At 50.7% G+C, this 18964-nt stretch overlaps 6 protein-coding genes across 6 annotated transcripts; 2 read left to right on the top strand and 4 right to left on the bottom strand.

Moving 5' to 3' along the window:
* Nucleotides 1-242: 242 nt before the first annotated feature.
* Nucleotides 243-1030, bottom strand: pyr4 (meroterpenoid cyclase pyr4; the record flags this gene model as incomplete). Its single annotated transcript, XM_056727815.1, has 2 exons — nucleotides 243-447; nucleotides 510-1030. 2 exons carry the CDS (start codon nucleotides 1028-1030, stop codon nucleotides 243-245), a joined length of 726 nt encoding a protein of 241 aa, XP_056576387.1.
* Nucleotides 1031-1500: 470 nt separating this feature from the next.
* pyr9 (cytochrome P450 monooxygenase pyr9) lies at nucleotides 1501-3292 on the bottom strand (the record flags this gene model as incomplete). Its single annotated transcript, XM_056727814.1, has 6 exons — nucleotides 1501-1943; nucleotides 1997-2572; nucleotides 2631-2699; nucleotides 2754-2853; nucleotides 2904-3017; nucleotides 3068-3292. 6 exons carry the CDS (start codon nucleotides 3290-3292, stop codon nucleotides 1501-1503), a joined length of 1527 nt encoding a protein of 508 aa, XP_056576386.1.
* Nucleotides 3293-4285: 993 nt separating this feature from the next.
* On the bottom strand, nucleotides 4286-6137 carry pyr3 (cytochrome P450 monooxygenase pyr3; the record flags this gene model as incomplete). The annotated part of the gene is made up of 6 exons (XM_056727813.1): nucleotides 4286-4707; nucleotides 4774-5376; nucleotides 5447-5515; nucleotides 5583-5685; nucleotides 5747-5863; nucleotides 5925-6137. The coding sequence occupies 6 exons, from the start codon at nucleotides 6135-6137 to the stop codon at nucleotides 4286-4288; spliced, it is 1527 nt and encodes a 508-aa protein (XP_056576385.1).
* A 468-nt stretch (nucleotides 6138-6605) lies between these two features.
* On the top strand, nucleotides 6606-14011 carry pyr2 (non-reducing polyketide synthase pyr2; the record flags this gene model as incomplete). The annotated part of the gene is made up of 2 exons (XM_056727812.1): nucleotides 6606-13036; nucleotides 13087-14011. The coding sequence occupies 2 exons, from the start codon at nucleotides 6606-6608 to the stop codon at nucleotides 14009-14011; spliced, it is 7356 nt and encodes a 2451-aa protein (XP_056576384.1).
* Nucleotides 14012-14200: 189 nt separating this feature from the next.
* pyr1 (nicotinic acid-CoA ligase pyr1) lies at nucleotides 14201-16027 on the top strand (the record flags this gene model as incomplete). Its single annotated transcript, XM_056727811.1, has 3 exons — nucleotides 14201-14389; nucleotides 14457-15421; nucleotides 15688-16027. 3 exons carry the CDS (start codon nucleotides 14201-14203, stop codon nucleotides 16025-16027), a joined length of 1494 nt encoding a protein of 497 aa, XP_056576383.1.
* A 458-nt stretch (nucleotides 16028-16485) lies between these two features.
* On the bottom strand, nucleotides 16486-18579 carry yvc1 (putative potassium ion channel Yvc1; the record flags this gene model as incomplete). The annotated part of the gene is made up of 5 exons (XM_056727810.1): nucleotides 16486-16889; nucleotides 16949-17089; nucleotides 17136-18070; nucleotides 18126-18453; nucleotides 18504-18579. 5 exons carry the CDS (start codon nucleotides 18577-18579, stop codon nucleotides 16486-16488), a joined length of 1884 nt encoding a protein of 627 aa, XP_056576382.1.
* Between the last annotated feature and the right edge of the window lie 385 nt (nucleotides 18580-18964).

Here is an 18964-nt window from a genome sequence, read left to right as displayed (position 1 = left end):
AATATCCACTATAAACCTGTTATGAAAACTGATACCTCGTATTCTAGACTAGACAATTGGACCCACTCGAACAAAGCATTGTCGGCCGGATCGGGCCGGATCGGGCCGGATCGAGACTGATTATCCCCCTGGCATATTCAGCTCTCCCCTAAGCGTACGGAGAAGTTTTCCGATCTCGATTTGGGGTCACCGCCATTTAGCACGATCTGTAGAAAATGACAGAACACCATGCATCCTGTCGATCACGGAGTTTTCTTCGATTTGCCTTGGTGCTCCTGCCGACGAGTGTACCAAAGTAATGTCACATAAGAAATATCCAGCGAGAAACACATTATACCATGCCAGGCGACGAAAGGGTGACTGATCCAGTTAAACTCCTGCGGCCAATGGGTTTCTCGTACATGCATAAAGATACTACCGACATAAGAGCCCAAAAATCTCGAAATCCTATTAACCCCAAATTAGTCACCAGACCCTGAAGCAAGCCAAAAAAAAAAAAAAAAACATACCAAATTATATACGATCCCCCGCGGCTGGATCCCCGACTCAAGAGCTGGCACACTGCACCGGCAGTCAAAAGTTCAAAGCACAGAAAGGCGCCCCAGTTGGCTGCCTTGGCCACTCCGACCGTCGCAGCCAATGCCAGATGGCCCGCTGTAAAAGCCGCAATTGCCACAGGAAAGATCACTGGAAGACTCCGTTGGACGAGCGGGGCGTGCTGCCATTCATTGGGAGCGAATTTGATGGTAGTGTACATGAGGTAGACGTTCAGGACCATCCATGTTGTGAGGACGCCTCTCTCGAAGGGATTTTGAGAAGGGTAGATGACGGTGTAGACGAATTCCCACGCGAAGTTGCAGCACAGTGGCAGGATGGCCATGCCATAGGAGCGGTCTTTGTGCGATTGGTATATCATGGCCAGGTAGTTGATTGACCATCCCACTCCTTGGGCCAACAGAGCCCGATCTGCTAGCCAGGAAACATTCTTGTACTCGGGAGGTGCTGATGAGAGATCTGACCACCCGTCCATGGTAGCTTTGTAGAATGCTGTAAGAAATGAAGCAAGAATTGGGAAGAGAATATCAATCGAGGATGGTGATACGACGTTGCTGGGATTTGTGTCAAAGAATTACTGTGGAAACGGATGTCAAAGAGAATAAATACGGTCTACTAGGGTCTGGTGGGCAGGGTTTATACGCAGATCCGTCATAATACAACACACCGAAATACCGTCACCCACTCATCCCTTTTCCCCCCTGCAAGATGGCATATACAGCTGTGGACTGGTCTTTTCTTCGGTTTCACAATGATCTGTTTTGGGTGATAATATAGAGTCCAAGAAGTGTATTATTCATGAATACTAAGACTTGTGAACAATTGCATATACTCCGTATCTGACCTAATATTCCTATTCTCCATTGATCATGGGGCTTGAAATGCACAACTCTTTTATTTTTGGGAATGGTTTCTGATACTAAAGGTTCCGTGATTTCCTCTCGATCACTTCTTTCCAGTCAATACTTCGAGCCCTTCTCCCCCTAGCGCGCGTCTTCGGACTTCTATACTTGCTCGTGGGTCACGGAACGACGCGAAGCCACTTGTAAGCATATCATGCGGGCTGTCCTTCACCATCCTCCATTCATACTTCAGCAACATATGGCAGAGCGTTATCTTGATCTCGGTAGCAGCAAAGAATCGACCAGGACAGGCAAACTTCCCGTACCCAAAGCCAAGGTGATTTTGGCCCGTCGTTGTGAACGGTGCCCGGGCCTTGTCGGCTCCTTCACGCATTCTCAAGTACCGGTACCCATCGAAGACCTGGGGATCAGGATAGATGCTGGCATCCCCGGCGACATCGTTAGTAACCATAACAGGTGTTCCTTTGGGAATCTTGGTGCCGTTGGCCAACTTGATATCCTGCCGCGTAAAGCGCGAAAATGAACCTAAGATAAATGGTGAGCATATGCACGCAGGTTGGACAGCGGGGGATGCATACCGGTCGTGACTGGATGCAATCGCTGGCTCTCTTTCAAAACACTATCAAGGAGCTTTAATTGGTTCAATGTCGAGGATCTCCATCCATTCTCCCCGAGAACGGAAACAATCTCGTCCCGGAGATCCTGAATCAGGCCTGGCTGCTCGCATAGATTGATAAGCACCTTGACCAACAGATCGGCGCTGGAGTGGATGGACGCATTCGCCAGTCTCAGCTGCACCATGGCGGCATTATACTTATTGCCGTTGGCGAAAGCGTCGACCCAGGCAACGCTGGAGAATTTCTCAGTCTGCGGATTCTTTCTTGACTTTTCCAGAGCAGAGTTGATGAGTGTCCGTGCAGTTTTGATCTCCCGCCGGAGTTTCTGGCATGGAGGGAGAACCCAGTGAAGGACGGGCCGAAGGACAGCAGGGCACTTGTGGAGAGTTAGGAGTGCGTTGTGTCGAATGAGGGTGAAGTTGATGACTGTTTCCAACCAGACTGGGTCACGGCACAGGGGTTCGCCCACGAAGACGAGAGATGAGACTTTCGCGATCAACCCCAGCATGCTGGGAAGCAGTGCGACCTCGTGCCAGTCTACATTGAAATTAATTGTGATTTTATCAGGGTTTCTTTTGGGTGTGCTTTGACCCACCTGATGAATCTGTCCAAGTATCCACCAAACCCTCCGACACTTCATCCGAGAGGGGAGGCAGTAACTGTTCTATAGAGACCGGGTCAGTGGATGAGCTGATCGTAACGGGAGAAAAATAATTACCTAGTTCGCGTGTGATGACGGAAATCACATCGCGAAGAACCGTATTGTGAAAACTCCCTAGAAACATCGACTCGAAACCAGGGACCTCTGCCATAAAGTCCTTGGACAAGTAAGCGCCTGCTCTTCCACTACTACTCCCACCGCACTCACCTCGACCATCGACTTCCAATGATCCAACAGCTTTTCATCTTTGAATTCCTCGATGAAGGCCCCAGACACCACTAATTTTGGCCCTAGGTCGGTGACCACGCTAAAGATGGGCGACTGTACCCTTTAGTCTCCATTTGAATGGGGCAGTTGCTTATGGAACATACCTTTGCAAACCCAGCTTGCAGATACGCAGGACCATTCTGTTGGAATCTTCTTTGAGCGAAGACATTGACAATTTCCCAGGGTTTCCGCGGATTAATGCTGGGAAACTCGTCCAATCGGTCACCGAGCAGTGTCAGTCGAAGGAGATGCAGGCCTGCAAGCACAAGGACGCATGTCAGCAATAAACCCTCAATGGAAGCATCTTCGAGCCTAATCATAGTGAGCATTTAAAAACAAAAACTGTGTGCAAAGACAGGAAGAGCACTCCGGTCTACGTCTGCTGTGGAATAAGAGTAGGGGATTTAACAGCCTGGTTTCTTTGTTGCACAATTTCCAGAGGGCCAATCGATGCTGGCAGGTACTGGCAGCAAGGGATACGGAGGTCGATGGCAGGAATTCTTGCCCTAATTTCTTTGCTTTTTCTAATACCACTATTTTGTAACGGTGGTATACGTATAGTACGTTCGCCCCTATTTTACTCAATAGACCAAGGTCTTAGACTTGCTTTTTGAGTCACCGCTAATGCAACCATATCAATAGCATACATGTCATGATCTGCGCAGCTAACACCTCGAAGTATATACTCCGTACTCCGTAGATTCGCATCAATTTTCCGGATTCCATGTATCATGCAGAGAAATCACCGCATCTTCAGCTCTTCAAAACCTGTTTTCACAATATGCATTGTTCTGCCACCATGGCAAAGATATATTCTAATCTCTACCATTATTAAACATTAATTTCTTGATTTTTTGTTTATTGCTTTTGCTTTACTACAGTGACTGCAGAGTCACTTTGAGATGGCAATTGTCTAGTTATCTCTCTCACACTTATCTAGGATTTGCAGCATATTGGGGGTTTTTTAGAGCTTGAAGCTGAAAATTAGAGTCAAAGGGCTGATCACTCGGATGGATTGGGTGGAGCAGGTATAGCGACATACATCCGAAGTTTAAAAATATTTTAGTTTCTTCACCCTGGGGGAATAGTATTATTGAGTCATTTGCAAAGTACGGAGTAAAAACAATTGTATTATTTATCTGCTAGTTCTTCAGAAAAGACAGTTTCTAAATTGCTCTCGTGGTCTCGAAGAGATCGGCCCAATGGTAGTCGTGAGTACTATGCATGACGGGCTCCACATTCCAAAAATGTTGCTTAATCACGGTTCAAAAATCACAGAGGGTGTCCTTGCATTCGACTAAGTCCGCATAGTGAGACAGTGATCACAAATTAATCTCCTCTTTCCGTCGACGGACGTGGATCCTAGACGTCGGATCGGGATACAGATGAATACCCTGGCTCCAGACCCCCGGTGACTGCCCACCCCTGTATTCAATATCATACTTGAGAAGGATATTGCACAGGGCAGCTTTGATCTGGGCTGCGGCGAAAAACCGTCCCGGACAAGCATGCTTCCCGTATCCGAACCCCATGTGATTCGGCGTCGAGGATACCAGCTGGTGCTGGCCCTCTTGCCCCGATGTCTGCCGTAGCTTATGGAATCGGTAGCCGTCGTACTGCCGTGGATCCGGGTAGATCTCAGCATCCCACATGCTGTGGGAAGACACCATCAGAGTCGTGCCTCGAGTGATACGGAGACCATCAGACAGGTTCATATCACCCTGCGCAATGCGTCCCATGGATACTGTCAAAGCACAACTGAATTAGTTTTTCATGCCCAATTTGGGGGTAAAGAGAAGGGCCCACTCACACAATCTGTTTGGGGCCAGGCGTTGACTTTCCTTGAGTGCGCTGTCCATTAGTTTCAGCTGGTACAAGGCAGCCCTAGTCCATCCCTCTTTACCCAGCACGGATACAGCTTCTGCCCGAAGATCTTGTACTAGCTCCGGATGACTGCAGAGATCCACGAGCACCTGCGCCAGGAGGTAAGAGGTTGCATGAATAGCAGCGAACGAGAGCAGCAGCTGTGCAGCCACGGCATCGTACGGTTGGTCGCCATAAGAATCCTCCAGCCAATCAATGATATCCCCACGGGACGGCGCAGGCTTCTCCAGAGTCGCTCGGATGGCCTTCTCGGCTCGCCTCTGGGCCACCAAGGGTTCCAGGATCTCTCGTGCTTCGGCAATCTGAGCCTGCAACACTTTACATGCGGGCAAGAACCGTGCCACTATGGGTCGTAGGAAACTAGGCCAAAAGTGGAGTGCCTGTGTTGCTCCATAGACGTTGTGCGTGTAGGTGATGATAATGTTGTGCCACTTGGGATCCCGGCATTTTTCTTGTCCTATGAAGGCCTTGGACGCCATCTGTGCGACAAGCTTGAGAGCTGTTTGACTTACGCTAACCTCGTGCCATTCTTTTATCACAAGAAAAACTAGTTAGCATTCATACCAGAAAATCTGCCAATCATCTAGTTTGGAGCTCACTGGTGTCATCGGCCCAGGTTGCAGATAGTGCCTCTGTAACCTCCGCAGACAAATCCTCTGTGATGTATGCTACTCAGAGAAGTGATATTAGCCACGGAATGGGTTGCACAAGAGTCCGGTTGGAGGATAAAAATACCCAGTGCTTGTGTGAGGTTGGACTTGAGGATCGTGTTCAACGGGTTTTTTGGATCCAAGATCAATTTGAACGGCTCGAAACCTGGGATGTCGGGGTGAAATTCCTAATCAGTGGAGGCTTAGTGACGATAACTAGGAAGGCATTGGACATGGAACAAGACGAACCGAGGCAATGAAATGGTCTAGGCTAAGTCGGTCATCGCTGCGAACCTCTCGAGCGTATTGAGGTGACAAGACCAGTAAGGACCCGTTGTCAGTGAGAATGCGAAAGGCATCCGGAGACTGGAATGACAAGGGAACTTCAGCATTGTATCCTAGATAATGTAGTTTGTCTTATACGCACCTCCTCAAACCCGCTCTTTAGAAGACTTGCCGCATCTGAACGAAATCGCTTCTTTGCCGTGGTGCGAAAGATATCCCAGGCTTTTCCACCATTGATCACCGTCAATTTTGATGGGAAGAGGTGTGGCGAGACAAAGAAAATAGTGAAAAGTCCTAGGAACGAGATAATGGCCACTGCCCAGGCCCAGTTGGAGCCCCGAAATGTGTTATCCATGTTGTCTCAAGATCGTTGGGGTCAGATATCAGCCACTATTATTGCGCATAGGGTGGGTGAGCAGTAAATGAGGGAAAAAGATATGAAGAAACCTGAATGTCTCCCTACTCCACCCCTTCTTGCAAGGATCATCCCTTCGACGCCTACATATGCATGTAGGACCTGACATGTTCTTCAGGATGATTTTCCCTCACCGCTGCTTAAAGCTAAATTTGGCTAGTCTGGGGCTGTCTGGAGTGAGGATAATACTTCCCAAATAGGACAGCTAGTTCGTGATCTGTCTATGTCCGAAGGTTGGTCTATAGGTCGATTTTCGTCATTCAATAGTTGTAATGCTGACAGGATGGTGGCAGAAGGCAAGCCACGGCGTTTTCCATATCTATGTACATACTCTCAGGATAGCTACACCCGCCCAACTGCAAATTATTTTCATCTCACGTTTCACACTTCCCACAACATAAACTTGCAATGAAAGCAACAGAGCCTGTTGCTATTATTGGTACAGGATGCCGCTTCCCTGGTGGTGCTTCCTCTCCTTCAAAACTATGGGACCTCCTCCAAACCCCCCGTGATGTTGCGCGCAAAGTTCCGGCCAGCCGATTCAATATCAACGCCTTTTATCATCCAGATGGAGACCACCATGGCACAACAAACGTCCAGGAGTCTTACTTCTTGGACGAGGATATCAAAGCCTTCGATGCGGCCTTCTTCAATATCTCGCCAACAGAAGCAGTGGCGATGGATCCACAACAGCGATTGCTCCTAGAGACCGTCTATGAATCGCTTGATGCGGCGGGGCTGCAAATGGATGCGCTGCAACGCTCAAAGACCGGGGTGTTCTGTGGTACCCTTCGCAACGACTACAATCAGATCCAGGCCATGGATCCCCAGGCATTCCCGGGGTATATGGTCACGGGAAACTCACCATCAATCATGGCCAATCGTATTTCATACTACTTTGACTGGCAGGGTCCTTCCATGGCAGTTGACACCGGATGTTCTTCAAGTCTACTGGCTGTTCATCTTGGAGTTGAAGCTTTGCAGAACGATGACTGCTCTATGGCAGTGGCAGTAGGGAGCAACCTGATCCTGTCGCCCAATGCCTATATTGCAGACTCTAAAACACGGATGCTGTCCCCTACTGGCCGGAGTAGCATGTGGGACAGCAAGGCTAACGGCTACGCCCGTGGAGAAGGTGTGGCTTCAGTGGTTTTGAAACGGCTGCAGGACGCAATCAACGATGGGGATCCCATCGAATGCGTGATCCGTGCTTCCGGGGCAAATTCGGACGGGCGAACCATGGGTATCACGATGCCTAACTCCAAGGCACAGCAATCATTGATCCTCGCTACCTATGCACGCGCGGGGCTATCTCCACAAGAGAGGCCCGCGGATCGGTGCCAGTATTTCGAGGCCCATGGGACAGGAACCCAGGCTGGAGATCCCCAGGAAGCAGCTGCAATCAACTCAAGCTTCTTTGGACCTGAATCCGTTCAAGATCCGAACAATCGACTGTATGTGGGATCAATCAAGACAATAATTGGACATACAGAGGCGACTGCTGGACTGGCGGGATTGATCAAGGCTTCACTGTCGCTGCAACACGGGATGATCGCTCCCAATCTCCTGATGCAGCAGCTCAATCCAAAGATAGCACCATTTGCCGCTCAACTACGTGTTCCCACGGAGTGCATCCCGTGGCCTGCGGTCCCAGATGGCTGTCCTCGCCGAGCCTCAGTCAACTCCTTCGGTTTTGGGGGTGCCAATGTTCATGTAGTCCTAGAAAGCTACACTCGCCAGGAGCTCAGCCCGTCCCGCAACATGCCCTCCAGTCTGCCCTTTGTCTTCTCTGCTGCCTCTGAACGGACACTCACATTTGTCCTTGAGTCCTACGCAACATTCCTCCGGGAACACGCAGCAGTCAGTCTCGTTGGTCTGGCGGTGTCCTTGTGGACTCGACGTTCCACTCATCGCCACCGCCTGACACTAATGGCGCACTCGGTACAGGAATTACAAGATCAGATCGATACTGAAGTCGGTCGAAGAGCCACGGGTAAGCCCTCCTCCATCGTCTCCAGATCCAGCAGTCGGCCCAGGCGCGTTATGGGAATCTTTACGGGTCAAGGAGTCCAGTGGGCACAAATGGGTCTCGATTTGGTTGAGGGAAGTCCCACAATTCGACAATGGATGGCCGATCTGGAGGAAGCTCTAGATCAACTCCCTCTGGGCCTTCGTCCACAATTTTCTCTTCTCGAGGAATTGTCACGACCAGCATCTTCTTCGCGCGTAAATGAGGGCCTTCTTTCTCTCCCCTTACGCACAGCGTTGCAAATCATGCAAGTCAACATCCTTCGTGCGGTAGGCATTGAGCTTACCATTGTTGTCGGCCACTCTTCCGGGGAGATTGTAGCAGCCTATGCTGCGGGTGTGCTGACGGCCTCAGATGCGATTCGCATTGCATACCTTCGGGGAAGAGCCATTGATAAATCACGCGATCCGACAGGCCGGATGATGGCCGTCAATCTGACATGGCAGCAGGCACATACAATTTGCGCATTAGAAGCCTATTCCGGACGTATCAGCGTTGCCGCCGCTAATTCGCCGTCCAGCGTCACACTATCCGGTGACGCAGAGTGCCTGCGGGAATTGGAGTGGCTGCTGAAGAGCCTGGGCCTCACTCCGCGTATGCTTCGAGTGGACACCGCATATCACTCTCCCCATATGAAGCCCTGCGCAGACCCATATCGCGAGGCAATGCAAGCCTATCCTGCCACGCTGACAGCGTCTGTCGCGCGCTGGTACTCTAGCGTCTACCCCGGGGAGGTCATGACTGAACATGATCAGAAGGAACTGACGGGGGAGTACTGGGTCGAGAATATGCTGCGTCCTGTCCAGTTCTCCCAGGCGTTGGAGGCCGCCGTACGAGAGGCTGGACCACCAGATCTCATCATTGAGATTGGGCCACATCCAACACTGAGAGGCCCCGTCCTACAAACCCTGTCTAAAATGCACTCGGCCCACTCAGTAATTCCTTACCTTGCCCTTGCTGAGAGAGGAAAGCCCGGGCTCGATACATGGGCAACGGCCCTGGCCTCATCCTGGGCGCACCTCGGCCCCAATGTCGTCCGCCTCACAGACTATGTCTCACTCTTTGACCCAGACCAGTCGCCTGTGCTGGTAGATTCGCTGCCATTATACCCCTTTGACCACTCTCAGACTTACTGGGCGCAGTCGCGACTATCTTTGAACTATAGCCATGGTTCTAGACCTCCCAACGCACTTCTCGGTGCTCTCAGTCCGGAGAACGGAGCAGGAGAGTTCCGTTGGCGAAATTACCTGCAACCAGAGGAGCTGCCCTGGTTGGCAGACCGTCGTGCCGGATCGAGAACTGTCTTTCCTGAGACTGGATACATATCGATGGCGCTGGAGGCAGGGATGGCAGTGGCACAGGCCCAAGGGCTGCGCTTGCTGAATGTCAAGGATTTATCCATCCACACTCAGCTCCCCATCCAGAACAATCCTATCGGCACGGAGGTACTTATCACCGTGGGTGGTATTCGCTCGCATCGTGGAGTAATTACTGCGCTGTTCTGCTGCGAGGCTGCTGTATCTGGAGAGCTCGTCCAGTGTGCGACAGCCAAGATGATCATGCATCCAGGGAATTCAGACCGTGCTCTCCTACCCCCACAAGGCCAGTTAGCTCCAGCCTTAAAGCCCGTGGACATCACCGAGTTCTATGACAGCCTGCGTCGCGTCGACTATCACTGCACTGGCTCGTTCGCTGCGTTGACAGGACTTCAAAAAAGACGCGATCTCGCCGCTGGAACTGTGCTCGTTCCCTCGAAGGATTCTGACGAGCCTATGACGCTTCACCCGGCCATTTTAGAGCTCGCTATCCAAACAATGATTGCTGCAATTGGTGGGCCAGAAGAGTCACTGCTGACGGGCCCATTCTTGTCCAAAAATATCAACAGTACCTGGGTCAACCCCGTGTTATGTGCCTCTGGTTGGCAGGGAAAGGAAATGACGATAGCAAGCTATCTAACCCATGTCGATGGAGGTCTGATTCACGGTGATATCGACATTTTTACTATGAAGGGTGAAAAGGCTGTCCAGCTCGAAGGTGTTTCTCTCGTATGTCAGCCATCTGGGAATGCACCGAACGATACCCAGGTCCTTTCTCAGACCGAGTGGGGGCCGCTTGAGCCCACTCTGAAGAAGACATCACGCCTATTGCCCGCGGTTATGCTACAGCTAAACTCTCTCCGAGAGGAGCTTGCACTACTGTATCTCAAGCAAGCCAGCAATAGACTAACGGACTCGGAGCGAAGCGGATTGGGTTTCGATGGTGTTCGTCTGCTTGCATGGATGAACCAATGCATTGCGAATGCTTCCCAAGGATCAGATCCAGTAGGCACATCCGATTGGTTGGACCAGAAAATTGAGGACTTGACGGTTCGAGCGAGCGCGTTACGAAAGGACCCTGGTCTCACGGCGATTGCTACGGTGGGCGAGCGACTGCCTCGCGTGCTGCGTGAACCGGGTCTTCAAATAGAGGCCTGGCCGGCCATCGACGAGGAAAATCAATATTTGAAGGACGACGTGCAAGTCTCGTACCTAGAAGATGAGCTCGTTTCTGTCGTCAGCCAGGCATGTTTCCGCTTCCCACAGATGAACATTCTTCAGATCGGCCAATTTGGAGGTCGTGTTCACTCTGGATTGAAGAAGATGGGTCGGACCTACCGGTCATTCACCCATGCAGGACTCTCCGTTTCTGGCGTTCAAGTGGCTGAGGACGACCTTGAGCAATCTGGCGAGGTGTCGCACAAAGCCTTGAATGTCAATGAGGACCCTATTGAGCAGGGTTACCGGGAGGAATCCTACGACATGGTGCTAATCACAACTGCGGTGTTCCTACAAGAGGCCGCGGTGGCCCATATCCGTCGCTTGCTCAAGCCTGGTGGATTCTTGGTCCTACTGGTGCGAACGAATCCCAGTACTACATATTTGAATCTTTTATTCGGCCCTCCGGTGAGATGTACAGAGACCGAGAAAGGCTACTGCTCTGGTGATCAAGTCACCACTAGGGAGCACTGGGTTGAGCTACTGTCTAATAACGGGTTCTGTGGCTTGGAGTCGATGGATGCGCCCCGAGATATTGAAAGCCTCGAGGACTTCTCACTCGTTCTCTGCCGGACACCAGACATTCAGGCAGAATCATCGCGCCACGGAGGCCTGCTGTTGCTTGGCGGTGATGCTGAGCAGATAGACTGTCTTACGTCAGATCTTGTTGAATTAGTGCAGGACGAATTCATCAAAGTCTCGCATGCACCTTCCCTGGATCTAATTGAGGACCACGTTCTGTCTGAACTGACTGTTCTGTACCTCGTCGATGATCGGGATCTAACCGATGCTAGCCTGACCGACGCTAGCCTGAGCGAGCTGCGGCGACTGATCACAGTCAGTAAGCGGATGCTATTGGTGACCTGTGAGAAGATCAATCACCCTGATGCAGGACTGGCGAAAGGTCTTCTTCGCAGCGTCCTGGTCTCTGAAAAACTCTCCTCTCAGCTGCAGCTGCTACATATCACAGATCCGGCTGGATTGTCAGCGGAAATCTTGGCAAGTGCTCTTGAACGCTTTGTTCGAGCCAGTGCAGCTCAAGAAAGTCCTGATTCGTGCGGACTGAACAAAATTGAGCCCGAAATTCAATATGACGGCTCTATGTTCCGTATTCCTCGTCAATACCATAACCATTCTACTGGGCTGCGTCATCTGGCTAGGCGCCAGAGGGTGACAGACTGCGTGGACCTCGGCAAGAGAATAGTGCAGATTCTTCCTGCGACCGCTGACAGAACTTGTGAAGGGTTCCGCCTTCTCTCGATGGCTGATCCGCCGGTGATTACAAGCTATGGACCGACTCTTTGTCTGCGAGTACGACATTCCAGTCTCGCCGCTATGCGGGTAGTAGGAAGCGTATTCCTCCGGCTGGTCATAGGGCGGGCCGTTAGCAGCAACAAGAGAATGATCGCTTTATCGTCCCACATTGCATCTCAGGTCATTGTCCCAGAGTCCTGGGCGCGGTCAGTGCCAGACATGATCTTGGAAGCCCATGAGCAGTCTTATCTCCGCGCCACAGCGGCTGCTTTGTTGGCGGGATACCTTGTCGAACAAGTCCCACAATCGGGGACGCTTGTGGTGCACGAGGCTGACCAGGTCCTCCAGTCTATCTTCCACCAAATGCTCACCCAGCGCGATGGTAAAGTGGTCTTCAGCACCAGCACAAGCAACCCGGACAAAGAGAGACCTATGTTGCTCCTGCACGAGCATAGCACTGCACGGCAATTGTCTCAAGTGCTTCCCTCTGATGTGTCGGCCATAGCGATCCTGCATCGCCGTGGACAGGGTGTATATGAGCGTATACTATCACTCTTGCCTGAGAATGCGGCACAAATCCATGTAGAGGATTTCTACCTTGCCTCTGCATCAATAGGGCCGCTCAACGGGAATGATTCATCTCTCATAGCTAGGGCCTTCCTAACCGCCTGCTTAATGGCGTACACCGGCCGCGAAGCGCTCCCACCAAATTCTGTGGATTCGTTACCAATCGGCAGGGTGGCTGAGTACCCGACCATTGATTCCCAGGAGGTCATTGTAGATTGGGAATCTACGACTCCGGTGCTCGCCCAGATACCGACTGCCAGTTCCCAGGTGCAGCTGTCGGAGAAGAAAACCTACATACTTGTAGGTCTAGCCAGTGAACTAGCCCATGCTGCTTGCCTTTGGCTGGCAGCACACGGGGCAAAATGGATCCTTCTCGCTAGCTCTAGTCCGGAGCCAGATGCATGGTGGTTGGAAGAGGTTTATCGACAGGGAACGCGCATAGCGGTCTCGACAATGTAAGTTATGCACCCAGGTACTTTTATCTGCACAAGCTAATCGGTGCCAGAAACATGACCGACGGCGTTTCCGTCCCCAGTTTGCATCAAAATGTCCCCCATGCATTTCCCTCGGCAGTGGGAGGAGTTCTAATTCAGCCCCCACCTCTGCCCGACTGCTCCTTGTCCCAGCTCACTCCGGGACTACTTCAGGGTCATCTACAACCAGTTATGAAGGGGTTGCGGCAGCTAGACGAGCTCTACAAGACCCCAACTCTGGACTTCTGGGTGCTCCTCGGATCTATTGCAGGAGCTCTAGGCCACGCGGACCAGGCAATGACTGCGGCTATGTCCGAGAAAATGGCCTCACTGGTCCGCCACCGTCGGGCTCAGGGCAGGCCGGCGAGCCTAGTGCATCTGGGTGAGATCCACGGCATTAACAGTTCCTCTCCCAGTCAGACCCCTTGGTGTGGTCCAGTGGCCGTATCCCAGCGGGATGTCGACGAGATACTCGCCGAAGCGATCCTCTGCGGGCGCTCAGATTCTACTTACAACTCTGAGTTCATCGCGGGTCTTCGGTACCGGAGCTTGGAGGGTGGTTGTACGGAATGTCCGGTGCCAAAGCTGTGGCCATTCTACTCCTACACGGCCACGGCGAGTCAGGATCAAATGACTCCATTGCTTGAGACCCGGTCGACCAAGGATCTTGTGGCTGCGGCGACAAGCTTGGAGGACAAGGCCGAGGTAATCGTGACGCGTCTCATGGAGAAAATGCGGGTCAGCTTGAACTTGACTGAAGATGCATCGCTCTCCGGCGACACGCTGATTCCAGAGCTCGGAGTCGACTCGCTTATTGCCGTTGGGTTAAGTCAATGGTTTATGAAAGAATTGACCGTCGCCATCGGAGTTATTTTAATTCTCAGTGGCGCATCTGTTGGCGAACTAGCGTTTGCAGCTGCTTCAAAGCTCTGTAATGACAGCGTGGGCTCAAAATAGTATAGTCTTAGGCTAGATCTATATAATACGAGTTGGTGGCGTGGCGTCTTATCAATAGTCTTATGCATGATACTTGTCTCGTGCAGTGTCGATCTCATAGAGGGGTGATCTGAGAATCGCATGTATTTAAAGAGCGCAAACATCCTGCAGGACGAAGTTCTGCATCTGATAATCAGTCAATACAGTAATATGGAGCCACACGAGACAGACCTAGTCAGCTTTGCTTTTAGTGGTCCTATGTTTGACCCATCTAAACCCATCTATATCGACGCCCAAAATACCTTGCGTGCTTTCAATGCCATACAGTTCCGACGGCTGGTGCGATCACTCATTGCTGGTCTCAAAGCCCGGGGTGTGGAACGAGGCGATTGTGTTCTCGTGCAACTTGAGAATAGTGTAATCACACTGCCCCCATGACTATTACATATCCCTAACATTAACCTAGGTTATACACTCTGCTCTTTTCTTCGCCATCGTCGGTGCCGGCGGAGTTTATATGGGCTGCGATGTGGCCAGTCCCTCACATGAATTGACTCATCTGCTTCGTCTCGCCGAGCCTCGGTTGGTTATCACTGCTCCAGGTGCCTTGTCCAGGGTCTTGGAGGTATGCAACCTACAGGAAATCTGCTCGAGTCAAGTTCTTCTGGTGGATAAGCACTCCATCGAAAAAATAGTCCAATTTGCACACGGCGGGGCGGAGCAGACGGATGATCCCAATACCCAGACAGCGGACCAATATATCCGCCTGGAGAATCTGCTCCAGTATGGGGGGTTAGACTGGCTTCGTTTCGAAGATAGTGAACAGAGCAAGAGCACGCCGGCTGCCATGTTCCTAACTAGTGGCACCAGCGGGCTCCCCAAAGCCGCGATTCGAACCCACCACACGATCATTTCCCACCATCTGAGCGTCCACTACGAAGTGCCGCACCCCGTCGTCCGTCTGATGGCACTGCCACTATATCATTCCTTTGGCGACTTCTGGGGCAACATCTTCCCCATCCGGTACGGCGAGCCTCTGTACGTTCTTCCGCACTTCGAAATCTCCGCTTTCCTCGACGCCATCCGCGAGCACCGCATCTCGGAGACATACATGGTTCCTGCCATGGTCCATATTCTCAACAAGTCCTCCTTGAATGTAGCTGAGAGCTTGTCTTCCCTGCGCTATATCGGTATTTCCGGTGCCCCCATCGACGGACACTCTATGCAGCAATTCCAGCGCCTGCTGTCACCGGATGCTGTAGCTGGAAATCTATGGGGTATGTCCGAGGTGGGAGTGGTATTCCAGAATCGCTACGGGGCAACACCACAATTCGGCAGTGTGGGGACTCTACTGCCCGGATACGAGCTGCGCTTTGTCAATCCCGAAACGGGCGAAGATGTCGCCGGGAAATTAGACTCTCCTGGAGAGTTGTATGTCCGTGGACCGGGACTCCTCTTGGGATATAAAGGGCGGACCGATGATAAAGATGAGCAAGGATGGTTTCGGACGGGAGACATGTTCCATGCGCAAGACGGAAATTACCATGTCATCGGGCGGACCAAAGATCTCATCAAAGTTCGAGCGCAAGTTATTCAATTCTCTACGCCCAGTCATTTTCCTCTTCCCTTTCCTTCTTTCGCCTCCATGGGACATCTGATGCAGCAGATGATAGGCTAACATATCATGCTTGGTTTAGATACTCCGTTGCCCCCGCAGAGATTGAAGGCATCCTACTGAAGGACCCGGGTGTCAAGGACGCAGCTGTGATCGGGGTCATGCTCCCAGATGGCAGCAGCGAGGTCCCCCGAGCCTATGTTGTCCGCAGTGATATATCCCCCGAGACTACGGCGGATCAACTGGCAGGCCTGATTCAAGACCAGCTGGCCAGCTATAAAGCCCTAGATGGAGGTGTAATCTTTGTAGACGAGATTCCACGGATAGGTATTGGTAAGCCCCATCGAGCGAAGCTCTCACAGCTGGATCGTCAACGGGAGAAGATTGCCTCCATTCTTGCTCTGCCTGTTGCTGTGCAGTGACTGCTTGATATTGAACTCTCGATGCGGGTTACCTGGTGACTGAAACTGAAGTTACTGAACCATTGGGAGAATTTCTTTGGTAAAGAGACAGAGGGAGTCCAATGGATAGCGGCCCTGTATCTAAGACATATAGTCATAATTCACTCGAAGCACAGGTATTTGCTTCGAATCTCGGTACTATTCGCTCTACTCCACTAGGCCTATTGCTTCTAGTTTTGTTTGCCCTCAATCATGGCTCTATAGCCAACAATAACATGGTTCACTGCGATACCTGTGTAGGAATTCTGATACAACTTGGCTTTCTCTCAGGATCTCAAAAAAGCAACTTTCCTGAGACATCATGAATGCTTATCTCTCCAAAGAAATGCCTTGGATATTTGTGTCCATGAAGACTCGTGAATTCAATATCCCATACATGCTTAGTATAGTATCTTAACTGTACAATTCAACAGGGCCTCCTAGCTTGCTTCATCCACTTTCTTGTCCATCTCCTGAGTCAATCCCTTCACCATCTCGGTCAACATCCTAACCTGCTCCCTCAGCTCTCTGAGTTCATATGTACAGCTATCAACCTTGATATCCGGTGTGGACTCAACTATTTGCTGTTTCCAAGTATCATCAAGATCAAAATTGACCTCCTTGGCCACATGCTCCCATTCCTGGGCACAGTCATCATCTTCTTCGCCATGGCGACGATTCCATCGAATCTGATGCGCCTGGCGGGTCTCATCCCAGGCCGCAACAACAAGCAGCGGCGAATATATCACGCCCATTACAATGTCATTCACCTTGGCGTAAGCCTCCCGCGAAAGCCACCATTCGAATGGGGCGATCAGAAATACAATCTCAACGAGATTGAACGCTATTAGACAGAGCAAATTAGCCACAAGTATGCTATATCTGAATTGAATAAATACGTACGCGGGATGAAGACATTCTCATCTGGAGCGCGGACGAACTGCATGGTTTTCTGCGCGAAGATGGCCATGTACTCGTCCGTGGCATTGCCAGCGATATCCTCATATGCGCTATTGTACAAGGCGATGAGAATATTCAACAGAACTGATAATTGTTAGTATCACCCCAAACAAGTCGAATGCAAACTTACCAGTCATAACAATGAAGTTGAACACATAGTAGAGGATGATGCCAAAGGGAAATGCAAACTCCTGGAAAGTGTCGAACTCAGGACTCTGCATGATACTATTTATCATTCCCTGGAGAATATTTCGGTGGAGAGGGACATCGGGATCCACTTGGGCCATGCCGACGAAGGCCTGGAAGAAACCAGCCATAACCACAAATAGAAGAGCGAAGAAGATCAAACTCTCCTTCATCATGACTCGAAGAACCACAAACATAGCACCGAAGAAGCGGAACGAGTCAAGATATAGCATCATGCGTATCCAGAACATAGGGCCCGCAAAGGCCAGGAAGTTGTAGCTGAGCTCGTTGTATATCTGCCTTTGTTCATCGTGGGTGGACGATGAGTGTGCCAATGCAATAAAGCGCAAGGCAAGGGACACCACCAGGATGGTGTAGAGGGTTGAGTTGAAGGCATTCCAGAATTCGAGGTAATTCCATCCCACCTTCCAAAATTTGACTCCCTCGTCGCAGATGAACGCAAGAGTCATAACGTAAAGTATGGCTTCGGCCACGTCCAGATCACCAGTTGGGTTCACGGTATTGATAACTGCGGTATAAATCGCAAGGTAAATCAAGGAAAACAAAATTTGGCAGACATTCTGATAGAGAGGGGTCCGCATCCGATCAGGATGGAAATGAACCCAATAACTGGTGTTAGACTTCTCGCTGTATTCGACAAAGTTAGTTGGGTTGCCCTCTTCCTGACAAATCCAACCTCTCCATAGGTACTGGATACATTTCTGGTACGCGGCACAACTGATGATCCGCAAGGCATGGAGATCTACCGATCGTTCAATGACATTGGCGGGTTCAGTCTCTACACCTTCACTGAAGATGGAGTATCGCTTGAGTAAAATGTCTCTCAACACGTAATCTTGGTTCTGCTCGGATTCGATACTGTTTGAGTTAGTAAACAGCAGAAAACACAAAATGTCCAAAAAGGGGTGCTTACATGCGCTTGGCGATGACCTCGCAAGCCACAGCCCGAATCTCATGGAGATCGGAATCCCAAAGCTCGACAGATGATTGAATCTTGAACCATCGCAGACAAACCAGAAGACAATAGACAACACATGCTTTGTATTCTTCTCCACCGGCCTGCTTAGCAGTCGCAACCACATCATCCGTGATGATACGGCTGTTTGGGTCGGTCAAGACATTCTCCTGTATCTCACAGGAGACAACCTGCTCAATTTGATATTTCAACCGAAGAGCAACCTTTGCAATTTCCTTTGAAGCATCAGAGGCGTCAGACTCATCAGCAGCATAGGCCGGTAGCACTGTGACTTGTTAGCCGTATTCCACAGCTCATGTTTGGAAAATGACGTACGCCGACGACGTTCCACCTCGACTCGATGCCGGGTCCTGCCACGATCGGCGCTAAAGAGATTCTTCCAATGTCCCATATCGTGTTTAAGGAAAAATGGAAAGAAAGAAGAAGAGTGAAAAGGGGAAAGTTTCGTTCACCGATGAGTTTACCGATGGGGACCAATGATGATCGACGGTAGATAAGCTTCAGCTCTCCCCGCCATTTAATGTGATCTTCCTAAGGGAATTTTATATACATTGTATCTACATGTAGGAACATAGACAGTCTCTACAAGGATACGATTTGAAATTTAAAAGCATGACTGGCATTGAACGTCTCGGTTGCATCGCAAACATTATGTGCATCAGAACTTGCACCCTGTGCGGACCCAGCGTCTTTGACGGTGGGAACGAGGATTTCGACCGATGGCATCCAGCGCATGCACAGGCGTGGATATTTTATCCCCAGACACGAAGTTTAGG

The sequence above is a fragment of the Penicillium concentricum genome, assembly GCF_028827145.1.
Source record: "Penicillium concentricum strain IBT 3081 chromosome Unknown utg000004l_segment0_segment0, whole genome shotgun sequence".
Classification (NCBI taxonomy): Eukaryota; Fungi; Ascomycota; class Eurotiomycetes; order Eurotiales; family Aspergillaceae; genus Penicillium; species Penicillium concentricum.
This window is presented reverse-complemented; position numbering and strand designations above follow the sequence as displayed.